We start from the raw sequence: 19,512 nt of genomic DNA, 5'->3' as shown, positions 1-19,512 counted from the left end.
AGTTATTGGCTGCACAATGACCTGCGTGCACTGAACATCACCGCTGCAACCAGGAAGATGATGTCCATGTTGCAGGACCGGAGTGCACCACAGGAAGCAGTAGGGGAAAAGTGTTAAGTATTGCTTCTTTTGTTACTTTAGACCATTTCTAGCTGCTTCCTGAATTTTCATTTAACATGGACAAGCCCTTTAAAAAACAATATCACAAAGACTCACCTGCCGAAGGCGTCGCTCTTATTACTTCTACACCATCTGGGATGTCCAGTGGTTGGCTGTATACTAGTTTGGAGCTCAGAATCAATTTACTGGCTGTCTGAAGATTAGCAATTGATGCAGAGCGGGTCATGGGGCTTGTGCCAGGAGATGTTTCTGGAGAAGACTCAACCACGACTTGCCCAGGAATTGTTAGAAAGTTTTCTGACGGAGTTGGGTCTGCAGGCTTTGCTTTAAAGACAAGATTAAAAGGCATCATACTAAAGAAATTCTACTGAAACTGACAACCCTGGCTGTTAGAGGGGTTGTCCAGGCATACTCTCCAACCCGATTTAATAAGGGGCTTGAAGATACCCAACAGAACCCTGGTCAGTCGGGTTGCTGAGGGACCTGTCAGTCACACATTGAGTGTTTTGCACAAGTTCCGTTAATTCAAAAAGGATCCGTGCACAATATCCACGGATTGGCCAGCCTGCAGTTGAGTATTCCCACATCTGATGTCAGATCAAGCAGGAGAACATGTCTTCATAACCCCCTTAAAGGCCTATTTCAGGCCTGTCTATTCTCTAGAACGTTTTGTGACCCCTTCAATGTTTATCCACTCATAGCACTAGTACATGTGGTTGTGCTTGGCACTGGAGCCCAGTCCCTTTCAAGCAAATCTCACTTCTTACACACACAGACAGTAGGAACTTTGTTGTATCTAATGTAAAACAAAAAAAAACTTTCAACGACAGGCAGACACTTACCAACACATGCTTGCACTGACTTCAAATGAAGATGCCACATATTTAGAACCGAATGGTTTTTACTATCTTTTTCAATCACAACGAGGAAAAATTTTTCAGAAAAGGGAGGTGGTCGGTAACCTGTAAATAATAAAATATATACGTGTCATTATTCAAATTCACATCAGACATTATAAATGTAAACTAGTAGCACGCAGAAACTGCAGACAGAAAATTAACACAAATTCTTTATTTTTCTGCCTCAAATCAGCATTGGATCCAGGGCAGTTTTTATTCCAAAACATCAACTGTACTTTACTGAAAAACACAGATACAAAAACTAATGTAATATTACAAAGCAATAACCAAAAGTTGATAAGATTTAATCAAAATTGTTTTATACATATACATGCATACATATAATTGACAGTAGCCATCGCTTGTCCCCATACAGTGGAGGTGATCACTGCAGGTAAATGCAGCACTTCACCTTCCCTGACGAGCAGGCAACTGTCGTAAGGAGCGCTTCCTTCCCGATAATTGCCTGCTTGTCGACCCTGTGTAAATGCAGCAATAGCATCCATATTTCCTTTGTTCCTATTTTATCTCGTCTGACTTCCAGCACCCCCTCGGATTAGCTGTCTGAAGAAGCCGCTGGGCTCACTGGAGCTCTGATGAGCGCTGTAACCTCCTTGGAGCTTACCAAGCACAGCGCCGTCCATTAGCTTTGGTTTCAAAACATCTGAACTAGAGAGGAGCGAATTTCAGGGGTATTATGAAATTAGTTCGCAATTCTTACTGGTAAAAGGTAAATTGCATTATGGATTCCGTTACCACGGACCATAACGCAATTCTATGACGAAATGCCTTTAGAGGCATTCCGTCATAATAGAAGTCTATGGCCTGCATAAAGGATCCATCCCGTTTCTGTTATGCAGGAGTGGACTCCCCTGCATAACGGAAACGGGACGGATCCGTTATGCAGCCTATAGACTTCTATTATGACGGAATGAATAACGTAATGCCTCTAAAGGCATTCCGTTATGCATTCCATCATAGAATTGCGTTATGGTCCATGGTAACGGAATCCATAACGCAATTAACCTTTTACCAGTAAAAAGAGCGTGAACGAATTTCAAAATATGAAATTCGCTCATCTCTAATCTGAACGTGTAACCCCAGCCTAAAAGGGTCCTAGTTCATAAAAAATTTCTATCAGGCAACGTCCAACCAGGACAGCTGACATAAAGCAAGTGCATCCAGCAGCACTGGATACACAAAAATACAGGAAGGAAGAGTGTCTTTCCAATATGGCCGGACACAAGAAAGTTATTTTTAATAACATAATAAATAACTACAAAACAAACACTTTTTTTTTTTTTTCTACATACAGTACTTATATCTAACAGACCTAATACACAGGACATTACTTGATAGACACTCTGTCACCCCCCAAAACATCATAACCGATGGCAACTCGTAAGCAGCTTAAAAGATGCCTACTCTGAATCTGTCATTTGTATCTTTCAACTCGCTATGGCAAAAGCCGGATCTGGATTGACGGAACACATGGCGCCGGATCCGGCATTAATGCAAGTCAATGGAAAAAAAATGCTGCATCCGGCGTTCAGTCAAAGTGTTCCGGATGTTTGGCCAGAAAATACAACATGCTACGGTTTTCTGAAAAGCCTGATCAGTCAAAAAGACTGAACTGAAGACATCCTGATGCAAACTGAACGGATTGCTCTCTATTCAGAATGCATTGGGATAAAACTGATCAGTTCTTTTCCGGATTTGAGCCCCTAGGACGGAACTCAGCACCGGAAAAGAAAAACGCTAGTGTGAAAATACCCTTAGATTTCCCCACAGTGTGCCTGCAAACCGGCTGATGAACAAGTCCTAGGAGTCTTTTTCATTATATTGCACAAGCGTAGGTGTCATTTATGTATCCGCCTGCAGCGCACGGCCCGTTTGCAGGCACACCGAGATAAAAGCATGTGAGTAGAAAGATAAAGCGGCATTCTGAACCAGAATGTGGTTTACTGGGATTTTGGAAGAGACGTAGTGTGTTTAGGCAATTAAGCGAATAAAATTACAAATGTTTATAGTACAAATAAAGTACTAAAGCACAATACAAAAACAAAAGATTAAAATGCTGTTTAAAAATTGTTTGATGGCAAATAAAAAAAAATAAGCTTATAATTTCTAGATAATTATAGAAAAAAAATAAAAATCAGTACCTGCTTTCAAGCTCATACCTTGCGACGGCTGAAAGAAAACCTCAGGTTCCTTTGCTTTTATTTCATCTTTGTGTTGCTTGTATCCCAAAATGAAGTCTTCTTGGAACACGTGAAGTAGCTGAGTCCGTGAGCCACACTGGAAATAAAATAAAAAATAGACAAATAAATACTCAACCAAGAGAACGACCTGTTTTACGTCAAAGAAGCCAACCATGCAAGCGGCAGCATGCATCAGTTAGACCAAATTATACAATTCATACAACTTACCAATATAGTGCTATACCATACAGTAAAAGGTTTACTAGCTGTACGTTAGTAGTCGGTAATGCACAGCCGGGGGTCAGGTTTGACAGAAATGATTATACAATGTGCAGCACAGACCTTTGGTTTAACAACTAAACTGACTTCTTTCCTGCTTGTAGAAAGACACATGAAAATCAAACTGAGATATATTTTAATCTTCTCACAGAAGATTAAAATTGCCTCCAAAGATGCCATTCTGTGTGGCCCCCAACTATCTAGACACACACACGTTTGTGTCAAGTTTTAATCTCAAAGAGAAGAAGAATTGTACACGGTGTGCGGTGTTCATGTACTGATGGTCCACTGTGTGGCCATATCTAGAGAATGGAAGTAGTTTGGGGCCTCTTTATAAACCTGTTGTGGTTGGTATAGTGCCATGGTGGTAGTTAAAGGGCAAAAAATATGGTGACAGGTTGCCCTTTAAAATGTCATTGTACAATTAAAATTGCGTTGATAGCTATATGGAAACTTGCAGTCTTCTACGTAATGGTGAGTGGTGGTCTCACACTAAGGGTCCATTCACACGTCCGTTGTTTCTTTCCTGATCTGTTCCGTTTTTTGCGGAACAGATCTGGACCAGATCTGTCCCAATTCATTTTCAATGGGTCCTGAAAAAAAATCTGACATTGTGCTGTCCGATTTTTTTCAGGACCCATTGAAAATTAATGGGTACAGATCTGGTCCAGATCTGTTCTGCAAAAAACGGAACAGATCAGGAAAGAAACAACGGACGTGTGAATGGACCCTAAACATTAGATACAGATGTGATCAATAGAACTGGCGGGACATCAAAGTCAGGACTGCATGGCTCTCCAGGAGACCAGGACCAGCCACATGACTCCTCACAGGTAATTAACATACCGCGCTCTGCACACTATAAAATAAACCATTCGATGGTTATCATTCTTTATAAAAGTGTAGTCTAAGGTTTTGGAAACTATGAGGTCCACTATTCCCTAAGTATGGAGACTTATAAAAACCACGCTGTAGTACTAGTTAAAGTCCTTTCCATATGTGAATCCAGCTCTCAATGGATGGCAGCAGCTTGTGGGTCTTTGAGAAGACTATTACGGTTCTTCTGGTCATTTGCCTTTGATACGAAACCTAAGGTGTGGATGAGACCCCCTAAGTGTTGTTGGAGCTGTTCCCATTTTATTGCTCATTAATACTGTGATACGCTTGTGTGAACTGTGTTGGAACATTTGTCGTTACAGGTCCAGAGCCAAAAAAACATTTCTGTTGCTGCGACAGTATTTTTAATGGTGTCAACACTCTAAGGCTACATGCACACGACCGGGAAAACTAAAAAAGTCCATTAAAAACCGATAAACTGTCCATTTTTAACAGATGTTTATTTTCACTGATGTCTGAGAAACAGACATTAAAAAGGACCCATTTAATTGTATGGCGGCAGTTGGTCAGTGAAAAACGGACATGTTCTATTTTTTTGACGTCCGTTATTTACTGGCCGTCAAAAAAACTGCTGTGTGAATAACCCCATAGACTAGACTACCATTGGTCTTAAAATGGACGTGTGATGGTCGGTGTTATTGCCTGTAGCCTTCATCTGTTGTATGCTTTATTGTGTATACTATACATCTTGCATCACACCTTATGTAAAGTTTGATGGTTTCTGGTAGGCAATGCTTGAAGACTGGAAAACATCCAGTGGAAACACTGCAGTAAGATATGGCCCAAGAAGCCATGGCCGATGGGGAACGACATAGTGTTGGCTTTCTTTAGGGTGATTGCGCATAGGCATATGGGCACTGCGCTTCTCATGTGGGCCAGTGGCTACATTATAGTCTTAGATAGTTTGGATGCATGCTTATCTTGCAATTACACCCCCCCGTGCAACAAGCTGGGTACTGCTAGAAGCCATGGGAGATACCATAAGAGTGCAGGCTGATGGTGCTTCAGGTATGAAGTCTGTTTGGCTGGATTCCATGGTGGACTGTGCGGCAACGTTGGCCGCATTAAGACTGATGCAGGAGGGAGAGGTAGTGGCGACAGCCTACAAGCAGGTTTTAGGGAGACTTTGTGGACTAACGCCACCACATTCCCCTGCATCAGGGGAGAATTGCAAGCACTGCAAGAGCTGGATCTGCACAACCTGGACACCACCGCTTCTACAGTTGCGAGTTGGACGACTGGTTGCCTTGCAGTAAGTGGTCAGAGCACTGCTTCTGTAAAGGCTGGCTTGTTAACCTGTCCTCCTTCAGTACAGTTACGTGTTCTTGCTGCACCCACTGTTGGATGTATTACTTACGATTTGACTAAACCTACTCTCAGCCTCGCATATACCTAGCAGGGCCACGACTACAAAGCCCTTAAAAAAAAAAAAAAAGCCTTGCCATAGAGCACATGAAAATAATTGACAGCAAAATCATTAATTTACAGAACTTCTTACCTTGCTAGTTATTGCATCAAGCTCAATGATGCAGCCAGGGCGTGCTGTAGACTGCTGGCTGACAATGTTAAACACTTCACCGATTAATTTCTAAAAGAATCAAATAAAAAAGTTAGAAGTCTGTGATAATAATTAAAAGGGTTGACCATTGTCCAGTTATTGTTGACCAATGTGTTTTTGATAGGATTATATGGCACCTACTAATATAGTCTGTGTTGAAATCACACATCATTTTCTATATTTCATAAGGTATACCCCCATGTTGGCCAAGTCTTTTGTGCTGTCCACACAGAGGTCCTCTCCATAAGATGGCTGCTGAAGGAGGGTCATGTGACCAGGCAAATCTCCTCCATGTGAAGTCTCCTCCATTCAGATACACTGCACCTGTCGTCTGCACTTGTTCTGTTGTGATTTTAGAGTAGGTGTAGTGTGTCTGAATGAAGGAGACATCACATGCAGGTGATTTACTTGGTCACATGACCCTCCATCACCGGTCATCTTATGGACAGGACCACTATGTGGACAACACAAAAGATTGTGTGTACAAGGAGGCAATATTTTGTTATATTAGTCAGTGCCATATAATCATCTCACAAACACATTGGTCAACGATAACCAGAAAGTGGTCAACCCCTTTAACATACACAACATATTTCTCTGACTGTCGCTGAGGGTCACTTACAATGGGATCTTCTAGAACAGAGCAATTTTAGCTCACTCAGCCAATATTTTTCTACTGGACAAAGATTTTTCCAGGTGCTGAATATCCTCAGTATAGGTCATCAACATCAGTTCAGCAGGTGTCTGATACCTCACAAAGCCACTTCCCAGCTGTTTGAGGAGGCCACGGTGCTCATAGGAAGTCACCTCACAGATTACCAAGCACAGTGCTGTCCACTGGATAGCAGCAGTGCTTGATACTGTAGCTCAGCCCCTTTCATGGGACTGAGCTGCACATAGGTCATGGGACCGATGAATGTGACCTCACTGGCGTAGGAATTGGCCACATCGTTCACCAGCGGGTTGCAGCTACTTTGCACAGCTGATCGGCAAGGGTGCCAGGAGTCAGATAATCTGATCTGATATTTATAACCAGTCCAGGGGATAGGGCCTCAATATCAAAATCTCAGACAACATTTTTAAGTATTAAATTAGCATGCCAGACTCTAGACGAGTAATTATTAGCTGCAGAGTAATCGACTAAGACAGGGATACACAAGGCATACACAAGGTGATGCACTTTTTAGTGATGGAGTGCTACTTTACCTAAAGTGGTGCTTGAAAGTTTGTGAACCCTTCATAATTTTCTATATTTCTGCATAAATTTGACCTAAAATAGATTTTTACACAAGTCCTAAAAATAGATAATTGTTGATTAGTCCTGCACATCAGCTTGGAGGAATTTTAGCCCATCCCTCCATACAAAACAGCTTCACCTCCATTATGTTGGTGGGTTTCCTCCCATGAACTACTCGCTTAAGATCCTTCCACAACATTTCTATAGGATTAAGCTCAGGACTATAACTTTATTTTCTTTAACCATTCTTCGGTATAATGAACTGCATGCTTAGGGTTGTTGTCTTGCTGCATGACCCATGTTCTTTTGAAATTCAGCATCACAGACAGATGTCCTGACATTTTCCTTTGGAATCTGCTGATATAATTCAGAATTCATTGTTCCATCAATGATGGTTATCCCTCCTGGCCCAAATGCAGCATAACGGGCCCAAACCCTCATTCTGCTACCACAGTGTTTCACAGATGGGATGAGGTTTTTATGTTGCAATGTTTTCCTTTCTGCAAACATAATGCTTCTCATTTAAAGGGCTTCTGTCACCCCACTAAACTTTTTTTTGGGGGGTACTAATAATCCCTATCCTGCGATATAGCTATACATTATGTCATTAATCATTTTCGTTCTGTAGATATGTCAAAAAACGTACTTTTATGATATGCTAAGTACCTGTCTACCAGCAAGTAGGGCGGCTACTTGCTGGTAGCAGCCACAAAAAAACGCTCCCTCCTCCTGTTGATTGACAGGTCCAGCCGCGATCTCCTCCTCCGGCTGGCCCTGTCAGCATTTCAAAAATCGCGCGCCTGTGTTGATTCGTTGTGTTGATGCAGGCGCTCTGAGATAAGGAGGCTCGACTCCTCAGCACTCCCTCAGCGCGTCTCCGCAGATTACGTCACCGAAAGAGAAGACGTCATCGGCGCAGGCGCACTGAGGGAGTGCCGAGGAGGCAAGCCTCCTTATCTCATCGCGGCTGGCCCTGTCAATCAACAGGAGGAGAGGGCGATTTTTTGCGGCTGCTACCAGCAAGTAGACACCCTACTTGCTGGTAGACAGGTAATTAGCATATCATAAAAGTAAGTTTTTTGCCTTATCTACAGAACGAAAATGATTAATAACAATGTATAGCTATATTATAGGGATTATAAGTACCCCCAAAAAAATAAAAATGAGTTTAGTGGGGTGAAGCCCTTTAAACCAAGAAGCTCTATTCCGGTCTCATCCATCCACAAAACATTGTTTTAATAGCCTTCTGGCTTGTCTAGGTGATTTTTAGCAAACTGCAGAATGGAGCGATGATTTTTTTTTTTGGGACAGCAGCGGTTTTCCCCTTGCAATCCTTCTGTGCACACCATTGTTGTTCAATATCCCCTCCTGATGGTGAACTCATGAGCAATAACATTAGCTGTGTGAGAATGGCCTTTAGTTGCTTAGAGGTAACCTTGGGTTCCTTTGTGATATCACGGACTATTACACATGTTGGCCTTAGCATGATCTTTGTTGGTCGATCACTCATGGGGAGAGTGGTCATGGTCTTGAATTTCCTCCATTTGCACACAATCTGACTGTGGATTGGTGGAGTCCACACACTTTAGAGATGGTTTTGTAAGCTTTTCCAGCCTGATGAGCATTGCTAACTCTTCTTCTGAGGACCTCAGAAATCTCCTTTGTTTGGTCCATTATACACCTCTACAAACGTGTTGTGAAGATCAGACTTTGATAGATCCCTGTTCTTTAAAGGGCATCTGTCAGCAGGTTTGGACCTATGAACCTGGCCGACCTGTTACATGTGCATTTGGCAGCTGAAGACATCTGTGTTAGTCCCATGGTCATACGTAAATGACCCTCTAAGAGCATCGGGGACGCCGACGTTACACCTAGAGGCTCTGCTTTCTCTGCAACTGCCGCAGCCTCTGCACTTTGACAGGGCCAAGCATTATGACGTTTTCACGGTCTTGCCCTGCCAATTAAAGTGTAAAGGACAATGCAGTTGCAGAGAGAGCAGAACCTTTAGGTGTAATAGCAACGCCCCAGTTGTTCCTAAAGACTAATTTGCATATATTAACTCAGTTTTAGATCAAATTTATAGATAAATAAAATTCTGATGGTTCACAAACTTTGAAGTACCATGGTATTAGAGAACATCACAGGAGTCACTAAGAAATCAAACTACAGCAACAATGTATTAAATCTGTAAGTTAAAACAAAAAATAAAAGTATAATAAAACTGGGTGAAGGCTAAGCATGGGAATGCCACCGTCTGTCTGAGAGAACTGCCTGCCTCTCTATGCTCTATCACCCCTCAAGTAAAAGCTTCAACTTGATACTAGTAATGTTTGGATTCCCTATGAAACAACGGTTACAAGTCTTCTTTCTTTAGAACCCTGCATTGTGCTAGAGCAGGGGTGTCAAACTCAAATGCATCGGGGGCCGCATCAGCAGTTTGGTCACCCTCAAAGGGCCGGTTGTATCTGTAGGACTATGTGTCCACTCACTGTATAATCGTATCTCTAATAGTTAATGGTTACCGTATGTATATAATCGCATAAGGAGCGCTGACAGTGGCGTTGCTAGGGCTGGTGTCACCCGGTGCAGTAGAAAATGGTGTCACCCCCCCAAGCCCCCCCCCCCCCCCCTAGTAGTTATTAACCCCTTTTAGCAGTCCCCTGCTGGGACTGCTGAAAGGGGTTAATTATAACTACTGTGGGAGAAAAAGAGGGAATAAATAACTACACTGAAGAGGGGACTGAAAGGGGTTAATAAATACTGTTAAGGAGGGACTGCTGAAAGAGATTAATAACTACTGTGAAGGGGCTTCACAGTAGTTATTAACCCCTTTCAGCAGCCCCCTTCACAGTAGTTATTAACCCCTTTCAGCAGTCCCCCTTCACAGTAGTTATTAACCCCTTTCAGCAGCCCCCTCTTCATAGTTATTTCCCCCTTTCAGCAGTCCCCCTTCACAGTAGTTATTAACCCCAGCAGTCCCCCCTTCACTGAAGGGGGACTGCTGAGTTTAATAAATACTGTGAAGACTGCTGAAAGGGGTTAACTACTGTGAAGGGGCTTCACAGTAGTTATTAACCCCTTTTTCAGCAGTCCCCCATTCACAGTATTTATTAACCCCTTTCAGTCCCCTCTTCAGTGTAGCTAATTATTCCCCCCTTTGCTCCCACAGTAGTTATAATTAACCCCTTTCAGCAGCGCCAGCCCAGTAGCCATTCACATACGGTCTTTCCCCCCTTTCAAGAGAGGAGGCAGGAGGCAGGCCGGGAGGACAGGCGCTGGCAGCGTGAGTCATACAACATGCGCCCACGCCGCCTGCTTCATTCATAAAGTGGGCGGCGCAGGCGCGTGACGTATTACTCACACTGCCAGCGCCCATCCTCCCAGCCTGCCTCCTCCCTCCTCTCGTCGAGCGCTTGTAGATGTAAGTACCGCCTCCCTCACAGCTGATCCTCCCGGCTCCTGTATCGAGTGTAAGTGATAATGATAATAAGAAGGTGAAGGCTGGCGGCGGCTACGCGGGCCACATGACAAGGTCTGGCGGGCCGGATTCGGCCCGCGGGCCTTGTGTTTGACACCCGTGTGCTAGAGGCTTCATTATTCTTGATGGGAGAGAAAACAAGATGAGCTAATTAATTTCATAATAACGTTTGACAAAAGGTATGGCTGTAAACTGGTCTGAAGACAATCTCCTTATACAGAACTTACAGATGATTCAGGGTCTGAGAGTTCATCAAGTAACTTTCGTGCATCGACTACTGCCTGATACAGCCTCAGGCTTGTCCCATCAGAGGCCACAAAGCAGGCACTGGCAGAATTACAATACGTGCCTGAAAAATGAAAGGAAGATCATATCATTTATGGAACAAGGTCTTAATGGCGGAGTCCAGAGGAAAGTATCATACATTTTTCATTTAATAACTTAACCAAATGATGACCGCATCTTTTTTTCTACTGCATTATACCACAGGGAGCTATTTGCTTTTGTTCATTTTGATATACAATGGGGCAGATTTACGGATTGTGTCTTATGGCCTGTTCACATCTCGGTGTGGATACGTTTAGACATACAGTACTAAAATGTATACAAACGCATGCAATTGTGTGGTTAGCCATCCTTTAACGTATAAGGCTACTTTCACACTTGCGTTCGGAGCGGATCCGTCTGGTATTTGTACAGACGGATCCGCTCCTATAATGCAAACGATGGTTTCCGTTCAGACGGAACCGTCTGCATTATATTTTACTAAAAAAGTCTAAGTACAATTTGAATTCAGACGGATCCATCCAGACTTTACATGGAAAGTCAATGGGGGGCGGATCCGTTTGAAAAATGCACCATATTGTGTCACCTTCGAACGGATCCGTCCCCATTGACTTCCATTGTAAGTCTGGACGGATCCGTTTGCCTCCGCACGGCCAGGCGGACACCCGAACGCTGCAAGCAGCGCCTGCTGAGCGGAGCGGAGGACAGACGGTGCCAGACTGATGCATTCTGAGCGGATCCACTCAGAATGCATTAGGGCTGTACGAATCCGTTCGGGGGCCGCTTGTGAGAGCCTTCAAACGGAACTCACAAGCGGAGCCCCGAACGCAAATGTGAAAGTAGCCTAAGTTTGATTGATGTGCATAGATTTTAAAATGCTTTTTTTTGTTTTTGTTTTTTCAAAACATATCTATTTTTTCTTAAACCTTTGGCTCTGGCTATGGATTCCTCTGGAGTTGGGGTGGTAGCAAGCATACTAACATATCGGCTGCCCTGGTCAACTGTTGTATACAACATGTCATAGTACTGAGGGTACACGGGCAGAGTGAAATTCAAAGGGCATGTATATTCTCAGATGTTATTGCAGATACAGTCAAATACTGTGGAAGGGCAGGGAGCGTATGGCCCCCTGTCCCACCTTTCATCCTCAGTAGCCTATAAGAGGGTGGATCTACGACATGGGGTGGGAGGAGGCCTGTGGCCAAAGCCAAACTACAGATGACGGCATGGAACAAAAGTGAGGTAAGTAATGGCTTTCTTGTTCTTTTAAAGGGACTCTGTCACCAGTTTCTAACCCCCCCTTTTAAAACTATTGTTCTCTCCATGGTGCCCTTGTGATTACAAAGCTGTTGTTATAAGATAAATCCGCCGTCTAGTTTTGATAAAAATAGCTTTTATCTAACCTGTCAATCTTCTGGATAAGGTGCCCAGGGCGTTTCTGAAGGTCTGAATCTGCCGCTCTCCGCCGCCGCCGTTGGTGTCCAGCTCCTCCCCTGATCCTTTCAGCGCCGCCTGAATGTAAAGAAATCCGCCTCCGGCTCTCCTCAGTGCCTCCTCCTCCTTTTCAAAGATCCCGCGCGTGCGCACAGTCCTGTGCCTGATGCGCCCGTGCGGACTTTTAGATTCTGCCTCGTTGAGCGAAGCGCGCGTGCGTTTGCGCGCATGCGCACTTCGCTCAACGAGGCAGAATCTAAAAGTCCGCACGGGCGCATCAGGCACAGGCCTGTGCGCACGCGCGGGATCTTTGAAAAGGAGGAGGGGGCACTGAGGAGAGCCGGAGGCGGATTTCTTTACATTCAGGCGGCGCTGAAAGGATCAGGGGAGGAGCTGGGCACCAACGGCGGCGAGCGGCAGATTCAGACCTTCAGAAACGCCCTGGGCACCTTATCCAGAAGATTGACAGGTTAGATAAAAGCTATTTTTATCAAAACTAGACGGCGGATTTATCTTATAACAACAGCTTTGTAATCACAAGGGCACCATGGAGAGAACAATAGTTTTAAAAGGGGGGGTTAGAAACTGGTGACAGAGTCCCTTTAATCTCACTGTGGTGAGGGCACAATGGGTAACCATTATTATTATGGGGAGGGCATATACAAAAGGGGGTACAAAATCAGGAGGCATTATTACAATTTGGGGCACCTGAAACAACACTTACTGTCAGGGGCACTATCTGGTCGGTACAATTACGGTATATACAGGGGGACACTCTGGGGGAGCATTACTACTAAGAGAGGACAGTATTACTAGTGGGGGGACTCTGGGATCTGTGAGAGTATTATTTTTACTGAGGGAACTCTTGTGGAATCATTATTACTATTGTATGCACTAATACTATTGGGGGCACTCTGGGGGAGAATTATTACTACTGGTGGCACGTTTAGTGGCCCTGTAGGAAAGAACTATTACTGTTGAGAGCACTCTGCTTGGCCCCATTTTTAGGGGAGTACTTGAGGGCACTATTATATGGAGGGCACTCTGCCCAACACATTTTTTTAAAGCACTATTTCAGACGTATAACTGTCAGGGGCACAACCTAGTTGCCAAATTTATTTTTCAGTAGCTTAAAGGGGTTGTCCCACTTAAGCAAATGGCATTTATCATGTAGAGAAATTTAATACAAGGCACTTACTAATGTATTGCGATTGTCCATAATGTCTCCTTTGCTGGCTGCATTCATTTAACCTCACTGTTGGTCAGGACCGTGGGAGTGTGCATACGCCTTTTTCCTATGGTGTGCAAGTACAATCACCACTGCTGGATTGTAGGGTGGTCATATATAATATGATGGAAAAATGAATCCAGCCAGCAAAGGAGGCAATATGGACAATCACAATACATTAGTAAGTGCCTTGTATTAACCCTTTCAAGACCAAGCAATTTTTCACCTTCGTGACCACATCTAATTTTGCAAATCTGACATGTGTCACTTTATGCGCTATTAACTTTCCAAACCATTCTGAGACAGTTTTCTCGTGACATATTGTACTTCACGATAGTCATAAATTTGAGTCAATATATTTCACCTTTATTTATGAAAAAATCCCAAATTTACAAAAAACTTTGAAAAATATAGAATTTTCTAAATTTCTATTTCTCTGCTTTTAAAACAGAAAGTAATACCTCAAAATATTTATTACTTTACATTCCCCATATGTCTACTTTATTTTGGCATCATTTTGTAAATGTAATTTAAATGTTTTAGAACATTAGAAGGCTTAGCATTTTAGAAGCCATTCTTAAAATTTTTAAGAAAATTTCCAAAACCCACTTTTTAGGCCCCTTTCACACGGGCGAGTTTTCCGTGCGGGTGCGATCCGTGCGGCGAACGTATGGCACCCGCACTAAATCCTGACCCATTCATTTCTATGGGGCTGTGCACATGAGCGATGTTTTTAACGCATCACTTGTGCGTTCAGTTGAAATCGCAGCATGCTCTATATTTTCCGATTTTGACGTGACGCAGGCCCCATAGAAGTGAATGGGGTGTGTGAAAATCGGATGGCATCCGCAAGCAAGTACGGATGCCGTGCGATTTGCACGCATGGTTGCTAGGAGACCATCGGGATGGAGACCCGATCATTATTATTTTCCCTTATAACATGGTTATAAGGGAAAATAATAGCATTCTGAATACAGAATGCATAGTAAACCAGCGCTAGAGGGGTTAAAAAAAATAAAAAATAATTTAACTCACCTTAGTCCACTTGCTCGCGAAGCCCGGCATCTCCTTGTGTCTCCGCTGCTGATGAACAGGACCTGGGGTGAGCTACTCCATTAAATAGAGCTTAACCCCTTAAGGACGCAGGGCGTATCGGTACGCCCTATTTCCCGAGTCCTTAAGGACTCAGGGCGTACCGGTACGTCCTAACTTTAAATCGGTATTCCGGCGCCGCGGGGGTTAATCGGAACGGGATGCCGGCTGAAATCATTCAGCCGGCATCCCGTAACAACGCAGGGGGGGGTCATTTGACCCCCCCGTATCGGCGATCGCAGAAAACCGCAGGTCAATTCAGACCTGCGGTTTTCTGCGTTTCCGGTCCATTCGGGTGTCCTGTGACCCGATGAACCGGAAAAAGACTGCGATCGGTGGCGTAATTATACACCACCAATCGCAGTCCGAGGATTTGAGGAGGCGGTGCTGGCCCTGGTGCTGAACACTGCTGTCCAGGGTGCTGATTGGTGCAGGGGAGAGAGGCGCGAGATTCAAACTTCCTGCGCTCCTCTCTCCCCTCCTCTTCCTGTTCTGCACGAGCACCCGGCAGCATCGTCCAGCACCAGCTCCTGTGTCCCCCTAATCGCCATCCATCACCCTCCTGCACCCATCGCCACCCAGGTAGGTTAGGGTCAGTGAGGGAGAGGCACCGTTAGGCAGGGAAAGAAGGGAAAAGTTAGAAAAAAAAAAAAAAACTTTTATTCCTAACTTTTTGATCCATCTATCAGACCCCAGCCTCCCCCCTGCCACTTGCCCCCCCCCTACCAGCCCCCCACCACCACCAGCCCCCCCACCCCCACCAGCCCCCCCACCAGCCCCTTCCCCCCCCCCCCCCCCCCCCACTTCACCACCAGCCCCCTTTTTTTTTTTCTGCGTGCACTGACTGGTCGGCACTTTTTAGTGTCCGTCCACTGTTAGCGCCCGCCACCCCACTGTTAGCGCCCCACCACCCCACCGCTGATCAGCCTTGTACCGCTGATCAGCAAGTTTTAACTTTTTTTCCTAACACTTGCCCTTTTTTTCTTGCCTTTTTTAGTACGCGAACACCCGTTGCCCCCACACACACGCACATATAATAAAGTTTGCCACACACGCACACCTACACGCACACACACCCATGGCCCGCCGGGTGTTCTCGGCCGAGGAGGCATATGCCCAGATTGCCTCCGACTCTGAGAGCCCCAGTGAGGATGAGGATGACCCCACATTCCTTTTATCATCCGCATCCTCCTCATCATCATCGGATGACGATGAGCCACCAAGGCGGCGGAGACGCCGCCAGGCGGAGCCAGGGGCCCCACATGCTAGGGATCCTGTGGCCCACCCTAGTACGAGCCGCCCTGGGGTTCGTACTGGTTTCCCGGCCCACCAAATAAGTTCACCGGAGCCCCCTGCCGATGAACTTAGCTGGTGTCCCCCAGTGGACTTTGAGCCTGAGATTCCGGATTTTGCTGGCAATCCTGGAATCCAGATTCCCACAGTGGGGTTTACTGAAATAGACTATTTTAGTTTTTTTTTCAGTAACCCACTGGTGAATCTGATGGTGGAGCAGACGAATCTGTACGCCCAACAGTTCGTCGCTCAAAACCCAGGCTCATTTTTGTCTAGACCCGGTGGCTGGACGCCGGTCAGTGCAGCCGAAATGAGGACATTTTGGGGCCTCGTGCTGCATATGGGTCTAGTCCAAAAACCCAGTGTCAGGCAATACTGGAGTGGGGACGTCCTATACCAGACCCCACTGTACAGTATGGTCATGACACGTCCCCGGTTTGAGGCCATCCGGAAATGTCTGCATTATTCCGATAATGCAGCATGTCCACCCTGAGGTGATCCTGCCTATGACCGGCTGTATAAGATACGGCCGGTCATCGATCACTTTGGGGCCACATTTCAGCAGGCCTACGTACCTGGAAGGGAGGTCGCGGTTGATGAGTCTCTCGTTGCGTTCAAGGGGAGACTCAGTTTCCGCCAATATATTCCCACAAAGCGGGCGAGGTATGGCGTGAAGCTATACAAAATTTGTGAGAGTACCTCAGGGTACACTTACAAATTTCGTGTGTACGAGGGGCGAGATTCCCGTATTCAACCCCCAGAATGTCCCCCCACTCTGGGTGTTAGCGGGAAACTCGTGTGGGACCTTATGTACCCACTGCTGGATAAGGGTTACCACTTGTACGTGGATAACTTTTATACCAGCATTCCCTTGTTCAGGTCCCTTGCCGCCAGATCCACGTTCGCTTGTGGGACCGTGCGGAAAAATCAACGCGGCCTCCCTGCCTACCCCCTCCAGGTACCTATCCCCAGGGGTGAGACCCGTGCACTTACCAGTGGAAACCTGTTGCTGGTCAGGTATAAGGACAAGAGGGATGTCCTTATGCTGTCCACAATCCACGGTAACGGCACCACCCCAGTCTCTGTGCGAGGTACCACGGCAACGGTCCTCAAGCCCGATTGTATCGTCGACTACAATCGGTATATGGGAGGAGTTGATCTCTCTGATCAAGTCCTCACGCCATATAACGCCATGCGCAAAACCCGGGCATGGTACAAAAAAGTTGCGGTCTACTTGGTGCAGGTTGCCATGTACAACTCTTTTGTACTATCCCGAAGCGCTGGCAGCACAGGGACATTCCTCCAGTTCTATGAGGCAGTCCTCAAGGACCTGATCTTTTCGGACCGGGAAAGAGCAGGCCGGAGTACCTCGGGAACTGGAGGCGCCCGGATCGTCCCTGGCCAACACTTTCCAGGTGTGGTCCCCCATACTGGAAAGAAGGGACGAACCCAAAAAAAGTGCAGAGTGTGTCGCAGGAGGGGGATACGGAAGGACACCACCACTCAGTGCGACACGTGCCCCGATCATCCGGGCCTCTGCGTTATCGATTGCTTCAGGGAGTATCACACTTCCATGGAGTACTAAATTTTTATAATCCCCAACAGTCCACTAGAGAACATAAAAAACTATGGCTCTCAGCCTTTGGAGACACGAAAACATTTTTTTTTTCCCCCAAAAATATTAGTTTTAGTGCAGGCATCCTCAAACTGCGGCCCTCCAGATGTTGTAAAACTATAACTCCCAGCATGCCCAGAAAAACCTACAGCCATCAGCAGGGCATGGTGGGAATTGCAGTTTTACAACATCTGGTGGGCCGCAGTTTTAGGATGCCTGCTTAGTGTCTCCAAAGTCTGAGAGCCATACATATGGGCATCGTCGCGTGCGTAAAAGTCGTCGCTATAAAAATAACTTTTGACCAAACGCCTCGGATGAACGGTGTTAAAAATATAAAAAAAAAACGGTGCCAAAACAACAATTTTTGGGCAAAATTTCCATTTGAATCCTTTTTGCCGGTAATAAAGCAAGGGTTAACAGCCAAACAAAACTCAATATTTATTGCCCCGATTCTGTAGTTTGCAGAAACACCCCATATGTGGTCGTAAATGGCTATATAGCCGCACGGCAGGGCATAGAACGAAGGGAACTCCATACGGTTTCTGGAAGGCAAATTTTGATGGACAGTTTTTTTTTTGACACCATGTCCCATTAGAAGCCCCCCCTGATGTAGCCTAGACTAGAAACTCCAAAAAAGTGACCCCATCTAAGAAACTACACCCCTCAAGGTATTCAAAAGTTACTTTACAAACTATGTTAACCCTTTAGGTGTTCCACAAACTAAATAGCGAATGTAGAAACAATTTTAGAATTTTTTTGTTACATTGCCTCAAAAAAGAGTAATATAGAGCAACCAAAAATCATATTTACCCCTAAAATAGTCCCAAAACAACAACCCCCTTATCCCGTAGTTTCCTAGATGGGGTCACTTTTATGGAGTTTCTACTCTAGGGGTGCATCAGGGGGCTTGAAAGGGTACATGGTGTAAGTAAACCAGTCCAGCAAAATCTGCCTTCCAAAAACCGTTCCCCTTCTTCTATGTCCTGCCGTTCGGCCAAACCGTAGTTTACGACCACATATGGGGTGTTTCTGCAAACTACAGAATCAGGGCAACTCATTTTGAGTTTTGTTTGGCTGTTAACCCATTTTTTCCAGTAATAAAGTAAGGGTTAAATTGGAAAATTTTCAAAAAAATAGAAATTTCAAAATTGTTTCTCCATCTGCCATTAACTCTTGTGGAACACCTAAAGGGTTAACAAAGTTTGTAAACCCAGTTTTGAATACCTTGAGGGGTGTACTTTCTTAGATGGAGTCACTTTTTTGAAATTTCTATTTTAGGGGTGCAACAGGGGGCTTCAAATGGGACATGGTATAAACAAAACCAGTCCTGCAAAATCTGCCTTCCAAAACCCATATGGTGTTCCCCTCCTTCTATGTGCTCCTGTTCGGCCAAACAGTAGTTTACAACCACATATGGGGTGTTTCTGCAAACTACAGAATCAGGGCAACCCATTTTGAGTTTTGTTTGGCAGTTAACCCTTGTTTTACTCCTGGAAAAAATTGATTATATTGGAAAATTTTCCAAAAAATAGACATTTCAAAATTGTTTCTCCATCTGCCATTAACTCTTGTGAAACACCTAAAGGGTTAACAAAGTTTGTAAACCCAGTTTTGAATACCTTGAGGGGTGTACTTTCTTAGATGGAGTCACTTTTTTGAAATTTCTATTCTAGGGGTGCAACAGGGGGCTTGAAATGGGACATGGTATAAACAAAACCAGTCCTGCAAAATCTGCCTTCCAAAACCCATATGGTGTTCCCCTCCTTCTATGTGCTCCTGTTCGGCCAAACAGTAGTTTACAACCACATATGGGGTGTTTCTGCAAACAACAGAATCAGGGGAACCCATTTTGAGTTTTGTTTGGCAGTTAACCCTTGTTTTACTCCTGGAAAAAAT

General features: G+C 44.9%; 1 protein-coding gene across 1 annotated transcript in view; it reads right to left on the bottom strand.

Moving 5' to 3' along the window:
* Positions 1 to 19,512, bottom strand: part of DMXL2 (Dmx like 2) — a 184,600-nt gene that overhangs the window by 100,065 nt on the left and 65,023 nt on the right. The window contains 5 exon segments of the mRNA XM_044279637.1: positions 217 to 444; positions 963 to 1,082; positions 3,200 to 3,317; positions 5,895 to 5,984; positions 10,897 to 11,018. Of these exon segments, the coding sequence (XP_044135572.1) occupies positions 217 to 444; positions 963 to 1,082; positions 3,200 to 3,317; positions 5,895 to 5,984; positions 10,897 to 11,018 (678 nt within the window).

The sequence above is a fragment of the Bufo gargarizans genome, chromosome 2, assembly GCF_014858855.1.
Source record: "Bufo gargarizans isolate SCDJY-AF-19 chromosome 2, ASM1485885v1, whole genome shotgun sequence".
NCBI lineage: Eukaryota > Metazoa > Chordata > Amphibia > Anura > Bufonidae > Bufo > Bufo gargarizans.
This window is presented reverse-complemented; position numbering and strand designations above follow the sequence as displayed.